This window comes from Phymastichus coffea, unplaced genomic scaffold (genome assembly GCF_024137745.1).
Source record: "Phymastichus coffea isolate CEN01 unplaced genomic scaffold, Cenicafe_Pcof_1.1 PCOF00074, whole genome shotgun sequence".
In the NCBI taxonomy this organism is placed as follows: domain Eukaryota; kingdom Metazoa; phylum Arthropoda; class Insecta; order Hymenoptera; family Eulophidae; genus Phymastichus; species Phymastichus coffea.
Window position 1 is genome coordinate 69102 of NW_026706885.1, and position 23635 is coordinate 92736.

The 23635-nt window shown below is 37.1% G+C and overlaps 6 protein-coding genes and 1 long non-coding RNA gene across 14 annotated transcripts; 2 read left to right on the forward strand and 5 right to left on the reverse strand.

Annotated features, from left to right (window-relative positions):
• Positions 1–113: 113 nt before the first annotated feature.
• On the reverse strand, positions 114–1299 carry LOC131668146 (uncharacterized). Its single transcript, XR_009302243.1, has 3 exons — positions 1134–1299; positions 991–1056; positions 114–906 (listed from the first exon to the last, which is right to left on the reverse strand). It is a non-coding gene; the product is annotated as an uncharacterized LOC131668146 (long non-coding RNA).
• Positions 1300–2174: 875 nt separating this feature from the next.
• Positions 2175–5510, reverse strand: LOC131668137 (uncharacterized). The gene is made up of 9 exons (XM_058942036.1): positions 5327–5510; positions 4580–4787; positions 4140–4290; positions 3903–4083; positions 3663–3810; positions 2986–3195; positions 2758–2908; positions 2514–2694; positions 2175–2443 (listed from the first exon to the last, which is right to left on the reverse strand). The coding sequence occupies exons 2-9, from the start codon at positions 4777–4779 to the stop codon at positions 2268–2270; spliced, it is 1398 nt and encodes a 465-aa protein (XP_058798019.1). The 5' UTR covers positions 4780–4787; positions 5327–5510; the 3' UTR covers positions 2175–2267.
• Positions 5511–5806: 296 nt separating this feature from the next.
• On the reverse strand, positions 5807–7271 carry LOC131668160 (glutathione S-transferase theta-3). Its single transcript, XM_058942083.1, has 5 exons — positions 7061–7271; positions 6488–6751; positions 6267–6417; positions 6014–6197; positions 5807–5948 (listed from the first exon to the last, which is right to left on the reverse strand). Exons 2-5 carry the CDS (start codon positions 6685–6687, stop codon positions 5815–5817), a joined length of 669 nt encoding a protein of 222 aa, XP_058798066.1. The 5' UTR covers positions 6688–6751; positions 7061–7271; the 3' UTR covers positions 5807–5814.
• A 47-nt stretch (positions 7272–7318) lies between these two features.
• On the reverse strand, positions 7319–13514 carry LOC131668149 (structural maintenance of chromosomes protein 4). 2 transcript variants are annotated; one of them, XM_058942060.1, is made up of 11 exons: positions 12969–13514; positions 12562–12819; positions 12284–12475; positions 12032–12208; positions 11661–11953; positions 11301–11580; positions 10624–11220; positions 10188–10553; positions 9773–10117; positions 8181–9703; positions 7319–8105 (listed from the first exon to the last, which is right to left on the reverse strand). In XM_058942060.1, exons 2-11 carry the CDS (start codon positions 12811–12813, stop codon positions 7751–7753), a joined length of 4380 nt encoding a protein of 1459 aa, XP_058798043.1. In that variant the 5' UTR covers positions 12814–12819; positions 12969–13514; the 3' UTR covers positions 7319–7750. The 2 variants fall into 2 exon arrangements, with proteins under 2 accessions (XP_058798043.1, XP_058798042.1); XM_058942059.1 differs by having other exon boundaries at positions 12562–13514.
• A 524-nt stretch (positions 13515–14038) lies between these two features.
• LOC131668158 (protein rogdi) lies at positions 14039–16000 on the forward strand. 2 transcript variants are annotated; one of them, XM_058942079.1, is made up of 6 exons: positions 14039–14280; positions 14687–14758; positions 15023–15157; positions 15235–15513; positions 15580–15789; positions 15863–16000. In XM_058942079.1, the coding sequence occupies exons 1-6, from the start codon at positions 14245–14247 to the stop codon at positions 15935–15937; spliced, it is 807 nt and encodes a 268-aa protein (XP_058798062.1). In that variant the 5' UTR covers positions 14039–14244; the 3' UTR covers positions 15938–16000. The 2 variants fall into 2 exon arrangements, with proteins under 2 accessions (XP_058798062.1, XP_058798063.1); XM_058942080.1 differs by lacking the exon at positions 14039–14280 and adding an exon at positions 14323–14440.
• Positions 16001–17793: 1793 nt separating this feature from the next.
• LOC131668155 (3 beta-hydroxysteroid dehydrogenase/Delta 5-->4-isomerase type 1) lies at positions 17794–21102 on the reverse strand. Of its 5 annotated transcripts, none has more exons than XM_058942074.1 (6): positions 21039–21102; positions 19504–19675; positions 19154–19420; positions 18646–19050; positions 18340–18581; positions 17794–17972 (listed from the first exon to the last, which is right to left on the reverse strand). In XM_058942074.1, exons 2-6 carry the CDS (start codon positions 19538–19540, stop codon positions 17814–17816), a joined length of 1110 nt encoding a protein of 369 aa, XP_058798057.1. In that variant the 5' UTR covers positions 19541–19675; positions 21039–21102; the 3' UTR covers positions 17794–17813. The 5 variants fall into 5 exon arrangements, with proteins under 5 accessions (XP_058798057.1, XP_058798054.1, XP_058798056.1 ...); XM_058942071.1 differs by having other exon boundaries at positions 18646–19083; XM_058942073.1 differs by having other exon boundaries at positions 18646–19047; positions 19136–19420.
• On the forward strand, positions 21017–23590 carry LOC131668157 (ester hydrolase C11orf54 homolog). Of its 2 annotated transcripts, none has more exons than XM_058942077.1 (7): positions 21017–21169; positions 21895–22012; positions 22088–22186; positions 22270–22448; positions 22527–22788; positions 22864–23030; positions 23213–23590. In XM_058942077.1, exons 2-7 carry the CDS (start codon positions 21934–21936, stop codon positions 23384–23386), a joined length of 960 nt encoding a protein of 319 aa, XP_058798060.1. In that variant the 5' UTR covers positions 21017–21169; positions 21895–21933; the 3' UTR covers positions 23387–23590. The 2 variants fall into 2 exon arrangements, with proteins under 2 accessions (XP_058798060.1, XP_058798061.1); XM_058942078.1 differs by lacking the exon at positions 21017–21169 and adding an exon at positions 21198–21356.
• Positions 23591–23635: the final 45 nt, after the last annotated feature.

A 23635-nucleotide genomic window follows, 5' to 3' on the forward strand; every position in this document is an offset into this window, starting at 1 on the left:
CTTGTGCGATAACTGCAGGAGGACTGATGAGTAAAATTTCTTATCGTTTATCCGCCGGATCTTGTTACATGCAAGTTCTTTCGATGTTACACATGGCAACTTAATTGAATTTCAGATTATAAAAACATCTATAAAAACATGTCGAGTGTCCGTTTTACGTGCTTTTCGAGGTTTCAAATGCTCTGATTCATTAACTACGCTTAGCGTTAATTTTTCTCAATTATCGTCATTATAACAACTCAAATGTATCAAATATTTATAATGACTTGCAGATTGTTAGAAGAATAATGTTATGTATCAAATTTATGGTATATCGCACCTTCCCTAGATTAGGAATGTGACAACCAGCAAAAAGTACGAGTGTTTTTTTTAACACAAGTTTGAAAAAGATTATTTATCAGATCTAATTTGATTATTTTTCATACGGATTTGCTCGAAGTAAGTTATACGCTCCTTGCAATGGTACAACTATCATCGAAGCGCTTTAAAGTTATGTGAATTTAAGTTCTGTAATGGATGTGTCTATGTGAATAGAACCGGGTCGAGTATGTGAAGAAAAACAAGTTCGATTTTCTCGCATACTCAATAATTGAAGTCCGCGGTGTGTGGTTTCCATCAGCTCGCCTAACCTTAAAATGGCAAACATCTTCGAAGCCATTCGTGCGATCGAGGGTAGACTAGTTTCACTACGATTATAGGCAGGTTTGCGCTTCTTCTCAAACGACACGCGAGTGGTACGGCCAGTCGAACAAGTCGTCCCTTGAACAATTCAACGGCCGGCTGATGGCATGAGCTTTAGCGAAATGATTTTTTTTCTCTTTGTGCTGCCATACATCACGTATACGTCAACGGCGAGCGAATATTGCCTCGCGTAGCTGCGCAGCGAGTAGAATGACGTACATCCAGCTGCAAGTTCAACGAAAGAAATAACCGACGATTAGTTGAGATCGTGGAAAATATGCAGTTCAATATAATAATGCATCTCCATACCCTTGTTACAAGTTCGTGTCAATCGCCGCCGACAAATTGATGACGTACTGTCGTTTGCCGTTGCACCTACGTTGTCAGCGAGTCGCGTTTAAATGTGTTAGTTCTCACGAAAAATGCAGATCTCAAGAACAGTGGTGTCTTACGTTGCGGCACCGCCGTCCTTCCGCCAGGAACCTGGTTGAGATTTTAGGCGGCTAACGCAATATGCTGCTAATGATGGTGGTGACAGTGACCGTGTACGGCTTTCCCCTGTAGAGCTTGAACAAGCACGTGCAGTGACTTTGAACATTCTTGTTGTGAAAAATGTAAGCGAACATTTACGACGCAATAACACTGCGCGTTCTGGCGCGTACTGTTGTCGCGAATAGCGCACGGACGTCATCGAGGGATTCCCCTTGGTTCGCAACGAAGCGGACGCACCAAGCCCCGATGAAGAATGAGCGAGGGGCTTGCGACTGTCGCGGGTGCCAGCATTGTCACGAGAAACGTCCGAATCCCGTTGTCTTCCTCTTTTATCTTTATTTTATTTATTTTACTTTTGGTCGCGTAAGCCGAGAACAGGATGATGCCGCCCGTCATCGATAGCGAATGGTACTTTCGGCTTTCAGTGCAGCTGGAAAATTGACAGCATGGCGTCCCGAATCGACACTCCTGGGTACGGGATGCTTCGCGTACGCGTGCATGACCATGAAATATCGTAAAATCACGCGTCTAAGACAGAATAACAAGTGGACGCTATCCGTATTCGAAGCGCGCGGTAGAGGATGCTGTAGCTTTTGCTCTTGGGAAAGAACTCGCGAGCCGTGTTCCCGAAGCCCGAGGTGTTTACATCATATCCTGTTCGAGCTGACCACAGGGAGCCAAAAAATGCCTACACGTCGCGTTCGGCGTTCGCCAGTGTGCTGTTTACTCGTTCGACCTATCGCTGCGCAATTGCCATGTCGCGCTTGGAGCTTTGTCGGAATAAAGCAGTCGCGTGCAATAAAAACAGCTAGCTGTCGTTGTTGACGCTGGCATCCAAGGATTTTGCGCGTGCAGGTTGCAATCAAATCGCAAACAGCGCGATCTTCCATTGAGAACATTCGTGCTGATTTTCGAGAGTTTTGGACGAATAAATTAACTAAATTTGACTTGGGCGTTTTCATTTTCATCGGAACACAGTGAGGTGTATTCAAGCAATAGTACTTTAAGGGTTTAGTTTGTCCCCGTACCACAGTATTTTTATTTGCAACAATCCCAAAGCGAGGTTTGATAGCACGAAAACATTCGAAAAATCATCACTGATACATTTCGGCAATGGCGCAAGTGTGAGGTGGTCTTCCTGCAAATTTAGCGATAACGTTGTCGATGTACGTGTGTGCTTCAGCGTAATGGGGCGACGTTCGTTGAGCTACCCTCTCCAGCCAGTCGGTCAATTTGGGGCGATTCTTTCGTGGGTCGTAACTTGCCATTCCTGCATCGATTTAAATGTTCATGTTTGACCAGTGCTCGTCAACGAGGTTCTTGTTAATGCGAAAACTTACTTGTTTGCTCGATCTCGCAGGCTGCGAAAATGTCGGCCACGCTGATCTCGTTGCCAGCGACGAATGGCTGATTGTTCAGCCACCTGTTCTCGATCGCGTCCAGACTTTTCACCACGTCGCGTTCAAATCCTCTGACTGCTTCTGGCTTTGCTGGCCTTTGTCTCATCATGGGGTATAATACCTGTGTTTGACGAGTTGGAAATTAGCCTCTCGATAAACCGTCTATCTTACGAGACACACTTACACCTCCTAAGAACAGGCGGGAACAATGGAGCCGAGTGTTTAAATGTTGCCAAGCGAGGTACTCGTCAACTCGAGCTTGACCTATCGACGAGTTCGGATACCAGTGGTCGGGAATGTTGAACTCACGACTGAGGTAGCGCACGATACCAACACTGCAATAATGGTGCCACTATGCGTTAATCGATTTAAACTGAAATCTCAGTTTGACTCAATGATTCAATGACCTTACCTTTCAGTAAGTTTGAATCCTCTGTGAGTTATGACTGGAACTTTGCCGAATGGATTAATCTTTAGATATTCCTCGGTCGTGTTATCTCCATTGACTATTTGCATGGCGTGCGCTTTGAAGGGTATGTCACAGGTCTTTAGAAATATGTAAACTGCTCTGGATGGCTGGGATAAAAAATCGAAATACAACTCCAGCTTCATAGTCACGTATTAATCTGTAAATGAATGGTCAAGACGCTGTTAAGAATTCGCATAAATTTTATCAAATCATTCTTTAGATTATTTTTCTTTTAATATTAAAAGATCATAGCTATACACTTGGGGTATGAATAACAGGATTGCACACAAATCAAATTCTTATTATAGATAAGATCAGAGCTGTAGAATAAAAAATAAAGTGAATCTAAATCAAGTAGATATGTTGGTAAGTATTTTAATATAAAACTAGAAATAATAGCTTGACGTTGTATCTTAATCTAAAAGTGCGTTCATGCACGCAGGGAGAAAAAAATGAAGTCAAATTCACTTTCATTCTTATGATAGATTTATTGTTTTGTATGAAAAGTTAAAACGTAGAAATCACAAAAACACAATTCTTAAAACGGCAAAACAGCCGAGCTATCGATACAAAAAAATACAACGACGCGTCCCTTCCCATATTACACTGTGATATTTTACAGTCTGCTACGGCTCTCCTTGGCTTTATCGACGACTTTGTTAAGAATAACTTGAGCCTCCTGGTAATACGGAGCAGTTTCTCGAGAGACTCGATCCAGCCATGCGGCAAGATGCGGCCTTCCATCTCTTGCGTCGAAGCCAGCGATGCCTGTTGTAATAATAATCAAATTAGAATGCAAAATGCAAAGTCAGCAAAGCGGCGGAAAGACGAAAAAATAGCTCGATCTTGTTGTTACTCACGAGTTTGTTCTATCTCGCAAGCACCGAGGAGATCGGCAATTGTGATTTGATAGCCTGCGAGAAACATCTTATCGTATAGCCAGACTTTTTCAATCTGATCGAGACACTCGATCATCCGCTCCTCGTATTGTGCCACTTTGTTAGGCTTGGGCGGCTCGCCCTGCATCTTCGGCAACAAATACTGCAAAATAAACGTGTATCAACGTGTGTGGGACGCAACAGCAATAGAGTAATTACCTTGATCCAGAAGTACGACGCACAGTGCAGTCTCGTATTCAGATGTTGCCATTCCAGATACTCATCGACTCTCGCTTGAGCCTGCGAGTCTTTTGGATACCAGTGGTCGTCCACGCGAAATTCACGGCAGAGGTAACGCAATATCGCCACACTGCAAGCCAACCAATCGATTAATCGATTGCAGTTTACGGTGGAATATTCGTCTGATACTTGAAAACCCGCTGAAAACTGTGATACTTCCAAAAGATATTTTATGTAAAATTAGAGTTCGATTTTGTCGATACAAACTGTTTATTTGCCAGCGATAAACGCTATGTCATGCCTTTTAATTGGCAATCTTATCGCTGCTTTTACGTAAACCTAATTTATTTTTGTCCGTATCGGCGTCGATGGACTCGTACAGCTCGATAACAATTGAATACTAGGGGCATTTCACTTACCTCTCAGTCAGATGTAATCCTTTGTGCTCAATCACCGGAACTTTCTTCATCGGATTAATTTTCTCGAATTCAGGCTGCAAATGCTCGCCTTTGCCAAGATTGACCAGTTTTTGCTCGAACTGTATGTGGTTCTTTTTCAGAAATATGTATAAAGCCCTCGACGGTTGGGACATGAGATCGAAATAGAGCTTCAAACTCATCTCCGATTCTGGAACAGAACGTCTCACGTCAGCGTTCTGCATGTTTGAAATTTGCGCGCCACTTTATACGCTATAGTTAGTCACCCCGAACACTGAACTCGGTATACAGTGTACAGAGAGAGAGAGTGTATGTGTCGTTGATGCATCTCCGTTCGTCTGAGCGAGACCCGTTTATTAACGATGTCTTTCAAAAGAAAAAAAAACGTACGATCAATATCTTCCTAACAACGTAGCTCTTATTAAATTGCTTTATGCGAAATTATTGGAGCGATTTTTCGTTTACTCGATTCCTATTTCATTGAAGCAGATTATGTCGAATCATTATATTTCTTTAACTAGCAGTTATTATTGCCTACGTAATAAATGAGGCTATTGAATGTTATAAATGTTATGCGTCGAAGAATTCTCAATGTGAAAAAAAAACAAAATTTTATTTGGATTTCCATGACAGAACACTAAAGTCACCGAAACAGTGGCAACTTGTTTCCGGAATAATTCATCCTAATTACAAGGCATAACTAGTAGCTAATGACCAAATGACACTTACATTATTGCTCTAAGTGTCAATTGAATTAGTTTGGATAAACTGAGGTGGCCACAAACTACTAGCCGAAGTTCGTCGGCACAGTATGGTTATTCTTGTACCGAAGCAGCGACAATAAAAACAAGCTTCCACACTGCACTGTAAATATGTGCTCACACTGGTGAGTCTACTAGATTACTAGCACTTACACTTATTCTTCGCGTTCTTTGACGGCTCATTCCGGCGATGCGTGCGCACGCAAGCCGGCATCGCATACTTGCTCGATGTGTTTTCATGTTGTTTACCTTGATAACCTAACGGCTTATATAGCAGCATACACGTATCGTCGTGCTGCGACTCTCTATGGTTTTGGAGTTGGAAAAAGATATACTTGAGGCTAGCGAGTAATTTATAAAAAATGAATGATTTATTGAAACTCGTTGGGTGAAAAATTGGACGTTGTATACTGCTCGTCTAACGGGATTTTGTCTATTTTAAGGACAGTTGGTTGGTTACTTATATTTGCTGGATACTTCGTTCACGCCAGCGTGTGCATGGTTGTAATGGGGCGACAATTCCTTAGATACGCGATCAAGCCATGCGGTCAAGTTTGGTCGGCCTTCTCGTGGATCGTAATCAGCAAGTCCTGCGATAAAAATGAAATTATGGTGTGTATTGATAAATATTATTCAAGTGCAAATGAAGACTTACGCGGTTGCTCGATTTCACAAGCAGCAAGGATATCGGCTATGCTTATGCTGTCGTTCGCTATAAAGGGCTTATTATCTTTCAACCAAATATGTTCAATGTGATCCAAACATTCGATCATCGATGCTTGCAAATCTCTTGCAACGTCCGCTTTGGCTGGCTTACCAGTTCTCAAAGGGAGTAGATACTGTCATCGATAAGTGTTATTATGAAAAGTAGTCTCACACGGAATAACAGTGTATAAAAGAAGCAGTACCTTGACACGAAAATACGTTGTGCAATGCAGTCTCGTGTTCAAGTGTTGCCACTCCAAATATTCGTCAACTTTCGCTTGCAGTTGCGAGTCTTTTGGATACCAGTGGTCATCTACTTTGAATTCACGACAAAGGTAGCGAAATATACCTACGCTAATAATTCACCGGTTATTAATATTTGAAATTATATCTTTTTCAATGTATGCTATTTGGATTCAAGTACCTCTCTGACAGAAGGAATCCTTTGTGTTCTATACATGGAATTTTCTTCCATGGATTAATTTTTTCAAATTCTGGTTTAAAATTCTCCAATTTCCAAAGATTCACGAATTGGGGTTCAAAAGGTATGTTACATTTTTTCAAAAATATATACAGCGCTCTCGAAGGTTGAGAGAGAAAATCATAGTACAATTTTAATCTCATTTTTGAATTGTAAGATTTTGCAATGTCTAAAGGATATCGAAGTTCCGTTTTTGAAATTCCCGCTCTGCGAAAAGAAAAACGTCAAAGTAGTCCAATCGGGATCGAGCTTGGAAGAAAAGCAATTCAGTATTTACTGAATAATGGATCGTAATATTCTAAAAATCATTAAGTTATAGCCATCATTGCATCATAGACGATATTGTTAACTTTGAATTTTTCGGTATACTCATTTTTATTAATTAACACCGCCCAAAGTCTAGTGTAAACATTATTATCACAGGGCTTTTTACATACGTTGTATAATATACTTCTACGAAAGTGTTACTATAATTTTGAGTAGAATAATAAAAAATATAAGTTGACAATTACTTACTTTATCAACAGTGTAAATTTCGGTATTTAAATGAAAACATTGTAGACAAGACGAAACTGTTACGATCGGTATATGGTGTAATATTTGGTATGTGTCGATCTACCTCCTTTACTTACATGAGAATCAAACAAGTGTTTAACGCCGAGTGCAGTCAGCTGTGAATTCGTGAAACGAATGCGTGCGCATCTATGTCTGCTATTAAATTTGTTTTCAGAAAATTATTTGTTTACATTTTTTTTATTAAAATATACAAGGATATTGTTACAAATATAAATTTTATTGCATATTTTTACAAGTGCCGTTTCACGTCAAATTATCAAATATTTCTAACGCATGTTAACAGTGAACTTTGTCCCGAAAAAATTGCAAGTAGTTTTCCAACAGCAAGAAAAGTACATGCAAGTTTGAAATGAAGTCTACTTATAACTACTAATTTTATTATGAAAGTATTCCAATCATATATTTAAATTCATTTAAGCACATTACGTGCATCTTGTGTTAACATCTGCGCAGAGATCTCAAAAGTAAGTTTATATTAATACTATAAGTAATCGTATAAAATATTTTTTTACCCAAGATTTAATTTAAAAAAGTATAGTACTGTACAGTAATAAGCTTTATAAGCACGATAAATGAGAATTTTTAATTCATTCCTTAAATATTAATAAGTAAATCGAAACTCAATAACTTTCATTGCTTACGACGTTTTCGTAACGACGATGTTCGACTCTGAGCTTCTTCCACAAATTTATTTTTTTTCAAATTTCTTGGCGTTTTTCTAGGTGTTTGAAATTCATCGAGTGACTTACTAGATCTTCGCAACATTCTAGAATTTGTCGATTTTCGAGATTCTTGTAAGTTTGGCTCTGAAAGTGTCTCGAGAACTTCCGATACCTGTTGCAATTCAGTATCGATGTTTCGTCGCAGGCTCTTTTGTCTTCGAGGTGATGGTGTCGATGAGGGTGTTTTATCCATGTTCTTGCGTTTTTTCATGGATGAGGTCGGGGTTTTCACAGGAGTCACTGGTAAACTAATATCACCCAACCTGTAAATATAAAAATCATCATTAAATTATAAGTACGAACAAAAAATCGGATCTAATCATATTTTAATACATTACCTCAAATCGAGGTTTGTTTCGCTCTCGTTTTCTCTATTGGAATCCTTATTGTCAGCTTCTCTGTTAATTTTTTCCGGGCAAGTAGCTGGTATTACAGGCCCAGCATGGTGTGACATTGAGCCTGGTCTACTATCTGAGTTTTGGTTAATCACTGGAGTTGGTTGTGACAAGAAAATTGATCTGGTATTGTTAGATTGATTGTTATTGGTAGTGGTAGTAATGTCCGGTATTCCGACTATTTTATTAAATTTCTTAACATCAAGTACTGCGCATTTACTGCAATTGTATATCTTGTAAATGCCTACAAGATAATCTGCAAGCTCGAACATATCGGATCTGTGTGAAATGACGATAAATTGAGCGTTCTTCGTTCGATCCTTAATGTAATTTGCTACGATGGAAACGTTTTTAAAATCGAGAGCCGCGTCAATTTCATCCATAAAGTAGACAGGGGTAGGTTTATAATGGTGAAGAGCAAAGACCAATGCTAAGGAACTTAGAGTCTTTTCACCTCCACTCAAGTTCTGGATGTATTTCCAAGATTTCTTGGGCGGACGAACGCTAAACACGATACCTTCGCTAAATGGATCTAATGAATCGACCAATTCCAACTCAGCATCGCCTCCCAAAGTAATCATTCTGTACATTTCCTTGAGTTTACCGGTAATCAAATTAAAGCCAGCATTGAACTCTTGCATTCGTTTACGCGTAGCTTGGTTATAAGTGTCACGCATTTTGTTTCTCTCTTCCGTGATCTTTTGTAATTTCTCAGATCTCTTCAGATACAAAGCATTCTGTTCTTTGTATTGCTCGATAATCTGCATGTTCGGTATTTCCTTTGGCAACTTTTCCTTTGCTTTCTGTACTTGAACAGCAACAGTTTTACTGTCGGTTTCTTGAAGTTCTATTTCGTTAAGTTCTGTAAGAGTTTCGGACTCTTCATTTGGAATCTCTTGAAGCTTCAATTTCTGTATAGCAGTCTCGATTTCAGGCAGTTTGGTTCGAAGATCTTTGAGAATCTTATTTTTTTCGCTCATTTTTTGATCTAAATCAATCTTGACAGCTTTCATTTTGTTTTCTCGAGACTGCATTTGCTCTAGTTCAGTCTTCAATGTTGCAGCCAACTCATCTCGTTCTTCAAGTTCTTCACCTAACTGTTTAAGCTCTTCCAACATGTCTTTAGCTACTTCTTCAAATCCTGTCTTCTCTTTCTGTATATCGCGTATCCTTTGTTCACAATTCTTAATATCTGTCTCCAAAGTTTCAATTTTTTGTTCTATCTTCTTAGCATTTCTTTCAGCAGTTTTAATGGCCACTTTTAATCGGCAGATTTCTGCTTTCGTCTTGTCAATAGATTTGGTTAAAGATGTTATTTTCTTTTGTTGTTCCTTGACGCGATTACCTGATATTTCTTCTATTTCCAAATTAATTCGTGCGACGCTATTTTCCGTTTCTTTTGAACCTTGCGAAACTTCTTCGAGCTTTGCCTCGGCATCTTTGACAATTTTCATCAATTGCTTAACCTGAGAACAAATAATAAGATTTTTTTTTAATTCTACTTTTCACATTCTTATCTTAAAAAATAGTCATACTTTTGCTGGATCACAGATAGTAGACGCAGCTTTCTGTTGTTGTTCTTTCAACTGTTTTCGAAGAAATGGTTCTTCCATGCTCAGTTGATTAATTTCTATTTGATACTTTTCCTTATCTTCAATCATATCCCTCAAAGCCATATTAAGGGTCCGAATTTGATTTTCAAGTGGTGGCTGTTTAGCTTTGATTTGATTATACTCTTCATATACTTCATCCAATTCCCTTTGCAACTTCTCAATATCGTGAGCGGTGGGCTCGCTTCGCGCTACTTTTTGACCCATACGACCACGAGATACGTGTTTACCACCACCACTCATTGTACCTGCTATTTCAATCAATTCACCCTAAAGGAAATCATTTTACTTGATATATGATGAAAGATATGTTTATTTAAAAAGATTTTTTGTTATGTACCTTGAGCGTGACCACTCGATATCGCTTGGCTCCATAAGCAATACGAGTCGCTTGATCTAAATCCTTAGCAACTAGAGTATCGCGAAGAGCAAAGTAAAAAGCAGGTAGAACTCGTTGGTCCTCTACATTGATCAAATCAAAGAGCCTATGGACGTTCTCTGGAGTATTAATTTTTTCTCTGCATTGGCGAAGTAAGTGTTGTTGCTTATCCAAAGCTATAAAAGTGGCTCGACCAATGTCATTCTGTTTAAGGAATTTAATGCACTCTCCTGCGGTATCCGCAGTGTCTGTAACGATAAAATCCAAAGGACCACAAGCTGTCGATACGGCTATGTCAAACTGAGCGTCGATTGCGCCAAGATCACCCTAAGAAATATTTAAATTATAATTTAAATGTATCAAGGATATGTGACAGGGGAAATTTTTAAGTACTTACGAGTCTGCCAAAAATTCCAGGAAGCCGACCTTCTCTTTTTTCACGCATCAAAGAATTGAGTACATGGTTCCTAGATGTGCCAGCGTGCATGGCTGACTTCTGTTCATCATATTTAACTCGAGTGCTTCTCAAACGTATATTTGCTTCATTTTCACGAGCCTTGAGAGCGTCTAGTTCTTTCTGAGCATCTTGAAGACTCTTTTTTGTCGCTGGAATTTTTGGCTCTATAACTGCTAACTTGTTTTTACACTCGGCTAATTTCTCACCAGAAGCTTTCACTGCTTCTTGCAGTCGTTCTAACTTGTTCTTTTCATTTTGCTCTTCAGACGTGTATAAATCTAACTTTGATTTGGCAATATCAAACGCAGATTTAGCTTCGTCTACGTACTTTCTTTGAGTTACAAGTTCTTTTTCTAATACAGAACGCTTTTTCATTAGAGGCTCAGTCTTTTCTTTTAAACCACTCATAAGAGTTGATAATACAGTTTCTTCTTTCTCACGATCAGCTACTTGCCTTTCCTGTAAACGCTCATACTCTGCGATATCTTTTGCATTTTTGGTTGGTACTCTTTCCAAATCTTGTAATTGAGTTTTTTCCTATAATTATTAAGTACATAATTGATTTTTTATTTTATGTACAACGTTGTAGAAAAATATTAATTGATTTGAATACCTACAGTTTTTACAGTAGCAATGTTTTCTTTTCTACGTTTGTTTGTTGCTACAGACTCAGCATGCAATGCTTCATCTTTTTTCCTAATTTCATTAAATTTAATAGTCAATGTATCTTTTTGCTGTTGTAATTTATCCCACTTTTTTGATTTGTCCTTAAAATCTTTTGTCTTTTGATCCTTATTAGTTTGAACTGTTTGCATTTCTTTCATGAGTTTATTATAATCTTCATCTAATTCTTTTTTACTTTCCTCTTCTTTATTCAGGTCTGCAGATAATTCATGCCTATAAAAGGTAATTACTTTATTAGTTCATTTAAATTATTGGATTGGTAATTTAATTTATTTTGATTATGTTAATGTTACCTTTTGCATTGCAAGTATTTGTGTTGGAATTTAATAATAGAATTTTCCAGTCTTAAATACTGAACTGCTTCTTGCATGGGTTTTTCCAAATCGGTTCTTGCCTTTTCAACTACTTTCAAACGTCTTAATTTTTCTTCTCGTTGTTCAGACAAAAATTCTACTTTCTGAAATAATTTTTCCAAAGGTTCTTTGTAGCGATTGGTACCAATAATATCTTCTAAAAATTCTAACATTCCTGTATCTCCATCAGCTTGACCTTTTGGTTTCATCAAAGCTATTTGTTCAACTTCACCCTGTAAATGCAATATTCAGAATACAGTTCATTATTAAACACAGCATTCATAATGTTAAGCAATGATAATACACTATACCTGAAGAATTAAAAACCGATTATGATCTAAATCAACATGATGAGATCTTAGACATTGAGCAATCTGTTTAAATTGAACTTTCCTACCATTGAGTTCATAATATGCTGAGCTATCTTTGAATGCTGTTCTTGATATTACAAATTCACTATTTTCAACCACATCAAAATCTGCCCCAGGCTGGTTATAAAGAAAATTGCAGTTAAACTACATAGTACTTTTAATTAAATAAAATCATTTAAAATAAAACCATACTTTATCAATAATTTGTTGAAAATGAACAGAAACTGTACAACTTGAACAATTTGGATGCTCATTTGAATTGTGTATCAGTTCAGCTATCTTCTTTGATCTGATTTTGTTTGCACGATAACCAAATACAAATAACATAGAGTCTATAGCGTTACTCTTACCATTTCCATTTGGACCGACAATAGATGAAAAACACTACAAAATAGAAATTTTAGTTAAATAATTGTTTACTATTTAAGGTGAAACTATATAGCAAATATATGTTTCATTGATTGACGAACTTTATGAAATGGACCAATTTCTACAGTTCCAGCATAACTTTTAAAATTTTTGGCCATAATTTTGACGATCATTAATCTCGGTCCTTTTGTATCATATTCACCAAATATCACAGGTGGTGGTGGAATATAAATTTCATCAGATACTCTCCATCCTCCTTCTTCATCATTTTCACCTCCTGCATCTTGTTGTAGAGCATCAACTTCCATATCATCATCAGAGCTCTTACTATTTGGTTGCTCTTCCGCAGTCATTTTTTTCTGAAAATAATTAATAACAAAATACACTTTGTAGGTTAGAAGTTTTGACATATCGAAGCAAAACAATAGTAGTAAAAACAAGATTGATTCGGAACGATAATAAAAATAGATCTTGTTGAATTGAAAAACAAATGAAAATGTATACTTACTTTTTAGATCAAAGTAATAAACACACTAAACAACAAAATACATCGTATTTAAATACAGAGAGTGAACAAAAGTGGCGGGCAAAGCGACGCTTCATTGAAATATTTGAAAATTAACGATTATTTGGGAAATAATAATCATGGCGGACGCGCGTGAAATGAATTTCGAACTGTAGAAAGCTGACATATTTACCTTTTTTAATAATTTGAAGTCCAATTACTTTGCGCATGTCATTCTAATTTTTATGTAGCTGTATATAATACACGAAGATCTGTTCATATTATTTTCATAAATTATAATTAATCAGTAAAATTGTTTTTACAGTCATCTGACGTCATGTGTTCGCCATTGAAAGCTTCGATCAATCGTTTCATTTAAAAATGATTTCAAAATTACAAAATAAATTTGGTGAAGTAAAATAGCTCTATAATAGTAAACTGTAATTCTTGTATAATTTTACAATTTTCATCAATTTGCCTGTCACTAGGTATTTTACCACAAAATTTACAGTGAATCGTGAAATTGAATGAAAATTGCAACTATCTCGAATCTCGATATAAGGTTGACGTCGATTGCAGGCGGGTCATTTAAAATTGAAGGCTATTAGGTATGTTGAAATTATCGCTGTATAGTATTGCAAATTAATTCAAAAGTATTATTACAAATAACATTTTTTCTGGCTTAATTAAACAACAAATTTTGTTAACATATAATTTAGCTTAATAAACTATCGTACGTGGAAAAATATGCAAAAATATTAACATATTTTACTAATACGATTGCTTTTATCAAATTCTTGGAAAATTTTCGTAATAAAACTCTGATATATTTTAGTTAACTTATTATAGTTATCTGTATAATTGTAATAATTTTTATTTAATTAAACAACATTAATCAGCTAAAAGAGCCCAGATAGTCAGTGACTGCTCCAAAGTAATAAAAAAAGTGAATACTTCAATTTACAAGAACAGAGAAAGCTCTATCCTGCAGCTATACATAATTTTTTGTAATGAACGATAAAAATTATTGCAGAGTGAAATAAATTTAATTAATCATTAGCAGTTATAACATCTTTAATTGAAAGTTGACGTGTATCATTGATCTCCTTGCGCACGGCAGTCCATCTACCCACACATACACATACCTATCTACTTTCGCATATCATAATAGTCTGCGCAGATGATATTTTAGGCGCACGCGATACAACAATAGGGCGCATTGATGAATAGGAGGTCAGCAGCTGTGAGAGTAGCAGCACAGCAGCACTGCTGACTGAAAATGGCTGACTGCGAGAAGGAGGAGGCTCACAATCTCGTAAGCAATTTGCTTTTGATCAGCTTTTATCTAATCGTCGGTCGCTCTCACACGACTTGTTCCCCTCTCGGTATTTAGTCAATTGATAACTCAGCCCCGCTGACAACTTACATTATCGCTAGGGTAGTAGCGCGCGCTCTTGACTATGACAGCTCACGAGGTTAGGTGCAAGTGTTTTACTGACAAATGATTATTTCTCTTACATATTTTGATCTTTTTTCGGGACTGATTTTTAGGTTATAGACTAGTAAATTTTCAATTTCTCAATTTCTCCGTGTTTTTAGATACAATTTTCTGTTTGTTTTAACAAGATCGGGCCGAAAGTGATACTTATCTATTAATCGCTTAGAACTTGTGTTCGTTTAGTAGATATAATAATAATGGTTTGTTTGATATGTTAATATAGCAAATGGAATTCGAATGGGTCCTCCATGAAGAGGTACACAATTCGCTGTCGCAGCTACGCAATATTCTAATGGTAAGTTCGAATGTTATTATGACAAAGGTAGTTTATTATGGAAATTTTTAAGTCATTAAAATAATAAATTAGGTTAGATGAAAAAGTAGTTTTATCTAAATTTTTTAAATATTTTTTAACATTTTGTAGACTAATTGCAACTTGTAATATTTTCTGAGTATTTCGATTTGTTGAAAAAAAGGGTATTTGTAATATACGTTATTTATATTTTATTTATATTGATGCTAAACATTTATACTTAAAAAAATACATTTTTTCCTAAAGGAATGTGCGCAGCGATTCCCATTAACACTCTTTGGAAATGATCAGCAGAACAAGACTGACAGATTTGTATTCGCTGCTCCCCATGACCAGGTTAAGTGTATTGCAGTTCTCACAGGCGACAGTATTACAAATGCTGTGAGTATTTCTATCAGAACTAAATAACTAATGTAGGCTTGTTAAGCTTAATAAACTGTTAAATATTGAAATTGTAGGAAGTGACCTTCAAAGTTCAACGTCAGCAAAACGTGAACATGAGAACCATGATACAAAATGATCATCCTTGGAAATTGCAACAAATTCAGGATGCTGCCAATCACTTACAGCAAGCAATCGCACACATCGACAATGTTGACAGACATTACTCTTTCAAAACTTCTGACGAAGTCATGCATGTCTTGGGTAATATTTTAGGTTGCCTTCAACGCAGTAGAACTAGTTTAATTGTTCCCAGGAAAAAAAATTTAGATGATCTTATCAAAAGTCGCAATATGGTAAGCAAATTACTTGCTTTTTCAAATTGTTATAAAAGCCATAAAAAATTATTTAATTTCTTTCAGAAATCCCTCAACCCAAATTTGCCTGAAAATTATGCTATTAGTTTTTATATTCAAAGCTACAAACTGGTACTTGCAGTTTACCAGTTAGAAAATGCCCATGGTAATGTAAAATATGAAACTCAGCAGGCTGAGTGCAGTGTTCCTTGGCTAAATGAAGCTTTGGTACTCGTAACAATTTCACTTCAGCTTTGTCAAAGATTAAAAGATAAGGTATAATATATTTTATATATTCATTTTTTCCCGCACTTGCATCGTGTATAAATGTCGCTATTCTATTTTATAGATCTGCGTATTCTCTCAGTATAAAGACTTCACCGTAGGATCGCGTGCTCCGTCAGTGATGGGGTTACAAGAGTAGAGACGTCCAATAAATTAAATGATTTGACGCCATAACGGCCATAATAACTAGTCGGTAATTCGCACCGTGACAGGAAGAAAAAAAGCAAGAGTGTACTTTGCCAACTACGTGCCTAGTTTCACTGTTCATTTTTTCGTAGTGATTACAATACGCAATTCTACAGACGAGAAAGAGAGAATTACGTCTTAAAACGTGCCGGTGCAGCCGATTCGTTACGTTTATGTATTCGTATATATACACCAACGATTCGGATATCTATATTTAAAAACGAAAATATAGAAAAATAAACGAGTAATGCAAAGTATGCATCGATTGTTGGAGCAGTTTATCAGAGAGACAAAATTTATCGATTTAAAATCATGCCATTAACTATTCTTTTTATCTACGATTTTATCTCTATGTGTTTAATGTTAATCTCTACTTGGTAATTTTTACGGCGTAGCGCGTGTGCTTGTTAAGTTATTGAATATTTATAGTTTCTTTATGTATATGTATGTTTTATTATTTAGTTGTTTTAACGTGTCGAAAAGAGCTGTGGTCCATCGTAATGGTAAATTGCTTCAACAAAACAAAAGCAGCAGTAGGCTAGATATAAGTAATTCGTAAATCGATCTCGTAAGAGATTGTTGTTAATCGATTATTGTTACGCCAAAGAGGCAAGCGATTATTATCGAAGTAATAGCATTTTAGCGGGGCTTTTGAAAAGAAAATAATAAAAACCGTAGAAAGTGTCAATTAAATGATTTTCCTTGTCGGTTTTTGTCAGATATTTCACTTCTAACGATAATTTTCGGTGCGATACTTTTTCTATATAATATTATTTGAGACTCATAGATTTTGCTTGATGCAAAATGCATATTATAATACGTACGAATATATATATATATATAATTTCCGAGTGCATCCTATAGCAAGGCTACATGTGAAAAAAGTACTTATATCGAACATGACCTCGCGCACTGCTTGAGTTCTGAATATTATAAGGAAATAGACGAATGTAGGAAAAGAAAAGAAGGAAAAAATTGAAATTTGAAAGATTTTATTATAATTCTATATATTGTAAATACACTTTTTCGCTATTGTTAACTAAATGATTCTGATTTAGAGGAGAAATTTCATTTGGAAAATCAAAATTTCTCAAATCGGTGTTTAACGAGTAAAAAACTATATGTGATACTACACCCCCCAAGTATTTATAGCATTCACACTTTGAAAATAACAAGCACTATATTGATGAAAAATAAAAAAGACAGTAAATAATCTCGCTCAGAGTATCGGCTGCACGCAAAGAAACAATTAACCCTCGTGTGTGTATAAGTATGTGTGTGTGTGTCTGCGTAGTCGTTGCATGCTGAGAGCGACCCTGTACTTTGTTCTCCACGTTGACTTTTAAATTTTCAAGTTGAACTATTCGTCGTTTTATTGAAATATATAGTATATTATTGCTTTATATACCTCGAGCTTGTAATTTATACAGCTTGTGAAGAGATACAGCACATCAATATCTTTATGCGAACAGTTACAAATTGTATGATATTTGGAAGAAAAATGTCATGCTAGGCGCTTTTTTTCCTCAATCAAAAGTCGTCTCGATGATTATCGAGGAAGAAAAAAAAACTTATGAAATCCGACAATAATAATGGTGTAGAGGTGCATCGAGGTGCTAGAAGCCAGATTGCACTCTGTTTTCATTGTTAACCAAAGTATTCCACGTTCGTGTAATAAAATTCCGATTAAAAAAAAACCACAAGGACATTGCTTTTGCTTTCGGAACGACCTCTTTCCTTTTCTTTATTGACAATTCTGACGAGCCGCTAATAAAAGCTCTTATTTCTAATTTTAATATCGCTCGTTGGTATAAACGTTGATTTATGGCTCATTGTTCGCGAGCGTAAAGCTCGGAATAATACTTGGCGGCGAGTGCAACAGCCTCGTCGTGTTTGTATTTAGGCCAGTAATTCATGTGAATGGAGGCGCGAGCTCGATTGTACAAAAGAATCGAGCCCAGGAACGCGTAGACGCTGCTCGTCGGTGGCTGCAAGCAAATCAGTTTTGGTCAGCCACGAGGCTTTTTCAGATTTAAAAATATCGACGAATCGCACTGTCTCCACTTTAAAAGCGCGAAATGTCTTTGCAACTGTCGAAAATAAGCGTCATTGGCGCTCACGTCTATTATTCGATATTAATTGATGTCGCCCAACGCGATTTCACTTATCGCTACAGAACTTTATCCGAGATAAGGGGCAGTTATCGAATAACGAATAGAAAATTGAAGATGATAAAATATTTGGCGAGCCGAGGGCCTGTTTCCGTAATTCGACAATAGGCGATCCGTTCGGAAGGCTTTCCGTTGCGACAGCAGCATAATGCATACGCGAAGAGTGCACGTCGCACGCACGCACCTGGATTTTGGAGATAAGACCAAAGCGAGAGAGAAATTCAAAGAGCAGCGCTCCGAGGTAAGACAAGGCTAGCGGCAGCGGCCACGACGAGACTCGCACCTTGCCGTCGGTGACGTGCTCGCAGAACAGCGCCAAGTAGTCGACCACCGTGTCGTCCGTCACCGTGACCGGCAGCCCTGCTATCGCCAGAGGCGTCTCGCGCAGAGTGTCCTTAGCTTTGATAAATGCCCAGGCAGCGTTGCCTGCGGGAACGAATTCGGTGGTTTCCCAGGTGTGTCCTCGCTTCCAGCGTAATTGCAAACTCACCCACGTAAGTGATCTGCTGCTTGCCGGTCGTACCCCAAAACCTGGGCAAACGGCCGCCTCGGCTCTTGGCGTAACTGAGTATTTTGGGCAGCAGGTGCGGGTCGCCTTCGCCGTACATCAAGGTGGGCCTTAGCGCACTCGTCGACAGCGTGCCCGCGCCGTTCCTCAGCGGGCTCCCGTGCGACTCGAGCACGATCTGCTCCGCTCTGAGCTTGGTCGCCGCGTAGTCGCCGAATATCAGCTTGCTGTCGCTCGGCACCTCCAGCTTCGACTCCTGCTTGTAGATGCTGATCGCCACGATGCTACCCGTGAAGCATGGCTGCAGCGTCACCTCCGTCGTGCTGCAGTGAACTAGTCGCGGCACGTTCTCCTCGATGCACAGCTTTATCACGTTTTCCGTGGCTGCTTGCAGACAAGCGAGAGCAAAAATTGCCAAACCTGCCTGGCGGAGGCAAAGACTTTCGATCGAAATACCTCTGCTCTATCTCACCGAAAATATTGTTCTTACGAAGCTCGTCGACGTCCGGCGGGTAATCGTAGTCAACCAGAGCGGCGCAGTGCAGAACCACGTCGGCGCCGCGAAAGGCATCTCGGCAAGATTCCGCGCTCACCAAGTCGCCGTGATAAAGCCTCACTTTGCCCTCGCTCTCCTTGTAGCCGAACACGTCGTCGTCGTTGTCGTGCGGTATCAGTTTGTCCACGGCTCGGATCTCGCTCACCTGCTCGTCCTCCACGAGATACCGCAGTATCCGACTGCCGAGAAAACCGCTCGAACCTGCGTGGGAACAATCATCGCGTTATTTTATTTATTTTTTAAATGTTTCGGCGAATAACTAAAGTGACAAGAAATATGAACACCTGTGAGAACGACCACTTCGCCTGTCGAGTGATCCATGTCGACGTCAATACTGACGAATTTGCTGACGCTTCTGGCATTTTTAAATGACCAACATTTAAGCAGCTTAACCGTGCAATTTTCGTGGTTACGACGCAACTTCGACGGGGAACCGAGGCTTGGTAATCTAACGGGCTGAAAATTGTGCTGCCGCTCGTATAAAATATTTATAGCGTGGGTTGGATTGTTTTTTTTCTTTTGGGAGGGAAAAAGCACAGTTGAATATTTTTTAGTTTGGTTATTATTTCAATTTGCATTTATATTTGCCAAAAATTCTTTTCTTTGGCATTACTTCTGACGTAAAAAAATATTACTCACGTATATTTGATCAGGGTGTTTTGAATCTTATATTGCGGTTTCCATTGATATGGACAATTAATCTTCTACAGCTTTTATAATAATTATTTTTCATTGTTTATAAAACAGTTGCGCAAAAACATTCAATGTACGAGCACATTTGTACAATATTCACGTGATGAAATCATGTTGCTCGTCCGAGGCAGTCAATGAGTCGTGGAAAATGTGGGGAAAGCTCGATACGCGAGCGAAATAATAAAAATAAAGAGGAGAAAAAACACTAATTGTTTATTAGGTATGGAGTATCTGCTATATAACCAAATGATCTAGCATCACTTTCTTTCATTTAACGATTAAAAAAAATTTATATTTAATTTTAGATTAAAGTTGCTTTATTAAATAAAGAAGAAGTCTTTGACTATATGTATAGATATCCATCCGGAAGCAGATGAAAAGAGCCAAAATGAAAGATCTTACATGACTGTGAAAATCGAGAGCTCAGTCATTTTTGTGGAGCGAGTGGATGTTTTTGCCAAATTTTTCGGCAAAATCTGTCATCGCATTGTAAATTATATATATTTCAAAAAACTTTATTGAGAAAAAGTTAATCAACAAAGTAGCAAAACACTCGTTAAAATCCATGAGTATATATCATTTCTCGTGGTCAGGTCACTACATAATTTTTTTACTCAAGCTTGGATGCATCAATTTATTTATTTAGTAAGCGAATTTTTATGAACATGTTTACCAGAAGTTAAAATTTTTTAAAACGTCGACAGGAATCGAAATGACGTGGCATAAATTATAGGTCGATCACCTCTCGTCAGTACGTCCACCGTCATTTAATTGCTTCTATAGGTATATCCGCTCGCAAATTACCAACCGCGGATCAAGAGTATGACGTCCGTTTGACAAACGAACAATATTTCTACAAGAACGATATGAATCATTAAGCGGATAGATCAAGTTTGTTACGTAAAGTTATTCGCAGAAATACGAGGTTACGATCAATTTCTTGTTTCTCGGCGATCACATTTTCATCATTGCAAGCGCTTCTCATTTGAAACTCTTATAGAGAAAACATTTGGAGAAAAATGAAAAACGACCGCATCGGCAAATTATTTTCGAATGTTTTCTACGTCTCCCGCCGTCCGCGCCTATATAATTCGAGTGTGCGCACTTGCCTTGTTGTTCTACTTACATTCACATGATATGTTCAACAAGTGTGCCTCCGTGCTACTGCATTCCAACACTGTAATTTTGCTCTACAACAAAAATTGATATACTCATCTGCTTAGGTGTCTCGTGCGTCAGGGTGTTTTTCTCTATTTGGTAATACCAAACATTCATTTTGTTTGTAAATAGCAATTAATAAGCTTTCGATAATATAATTTGCGATTAATCAAAAAGCTACACCGTTTGAACGAATGATTCGTTTGCCCGTAACAAATTACAATTACTGATAATATTGTTTTTCTCCTGTGTGTAAATGCTATGTGACAGCACGTGTGAGACGAAGGTAAACTGTCAAAGATTTTACATTTCTTACTAAACGTAAAAAAGTGAGAATTCTTTCCTGTTTTAATTGGAGTGAAATGAACTGGAGACTTTATATGTAGTAAATTTGCAACGAAAAATTGTTTTACTCGTGTGATGAGAAATAGACTAACTGCATAATGGTTCTGCGTGTTCGCAATATTATTGCATAACGTTAATTTGAAAAGAAGACAAGTAGTTATATTGTTGAGGTAGTGCTACATCTTCAATCACATAATGGCCTCCACTTTTTTTATGTAATTACTTTATCGACACAAAGACAAATATTCTGCTCTAATAAGAGATAAAAATAAAATGATGTGATTGGCTACGTTGCTACACCCTGAAATATTCGCGAGTTATCAGTCGACATTTTTTCCTGTCAAAGCCACAAGTGCAAGAGAATAAGATAACAAACTCTTGTTTCATAAGTGTTTCTCTCTCCCACTAAGTCACTCCTTTCAGCTACCAGCAGCATATCAATCAAATTCTTTATTAATTAATTATTTTACTTGTTCAAGGAACGGATTATTGCGTAATTGATAGAAGATACAGATATCATGACAACTTTAGATCCGAGTGACATAAAAGTTCTGAAAAGAGAGCTTCACATTCCAACTCTTGATGAAGTGAAAAATGGTGAGTCAATTTAATTACATATTCATGATGTTATATAAATACAGTAGAATGTGTTCTAATTAAAAAAAATTATAGTGTTCATAACTGCTTTGAAAGAAAATTTTGCCGAGGCTGAAGTTGAAGTTGTTGATTGTCCAGATTTGACAGAAGAGCCTTTCACCTTGGCCTCGCAAGGTAATTTATTACAATAGCAATTTTCTGTCTTTCCAGTAAAACAGTAACTGAATTGAAATACTGTAGCATTTGATATATTACAGGTTTGGGTGGTAGATTAAATATTGTTGAAGTTGGTGGACCACCTTATCTTCTTCCTAAAGTTAACAAGACTAAAGTCTATGATATTCAACCTCTACTCAAGCAGTTTAAGTATGGAGATAGAGCATTTATTGCTGGTGCAGGTGCTGGACCTTGGCCTTACTTGAACTGTAATAGTGAGGTAAACATTTTACAAAAATAATATTATAAATAAGACTGAGAGTAGAATGTATTGTCTTTTTTTTCTTTACATTCTTAGTTGATGATGAATGTCATGATTGACTGTGCTAAAATTAAGAATGGTACACGAGTTGCTTCAGTAAACAAGAAAGATCAAACTTGTGTCCTGGGAACATTGAAAGGAAATGAAACCAGATTTGCTCTTCTTGCAAATTTGTTTATGTGTGAAGGTATTCCTGGTAAAGTTTTAAAAGTATATGCCAAAAAAAGAATTGGCAAGAAAGACTTTATCTCTACTATGCAGGAAGCTTTAGCAGAGCATTACCAAGATAAACTTGTTGGTAAGATTTCAATTCTTGTGATTGAGTGACATTTTTGAAAGTAACTATTCAATTAAAATAATTTTTATTGAACAGGTTTGGGAGGAACTTTTCTGATAAAAGAAGGCAAAGCCAGACAACATGTAATGCCAAACTTTTCTGATAAACCATTGAACAGTGTAAAAGAATTAGACAATTGGCTACAATTTTATGAAATGTCTGCACCACTTGTTGCAGTTGGTACTTTTGTCTCTGCAGAAACGGTAAGTTGGAATAATTTTCGAAAAAAAATATACTTTATATCAAACAAATATTGCTTAATTCCTTATTATAACGACTAATTATTTTTGTTATCAAAACGCGATAAAAGCAAGTAAATATAGATAAAGTTTTAATGTTATCAAAATGGAAGGTATATCTAAAAATTTATTATTTATCATTGTAGGATTTAGATTTGAGAGTACAACACTTTCACAGCTTTTCTCATCATGGTGAAGGTGGACACTATCATATTGATACAACACCAGATGACGTCGAATATCTAGGCTACTTTAACCTTGGTGAATCCTTGTACAGAGTAGATCAACCACCTAACACACTCCAGTTTGGAAAAGACTAAGCACCTTGTATTATTAATATGTTAAGTTTTTTAAATTTTATCTCATAAATAATTATAAATGGTTCAGGTGATTAGGTGATACAAATCTAAAGTGCCTAAAATGTCATTCCATACACAAGAATTCTAGAAAAACTGTGATTATACCAGTCTGAGGTGTTATATAACGCCAATGTTTGCAACCAAACGGAAAATAAAATTTCTTATTCATGTATTCATGCAAAGGTCTTGTTAGATTTTCATTATATAAAT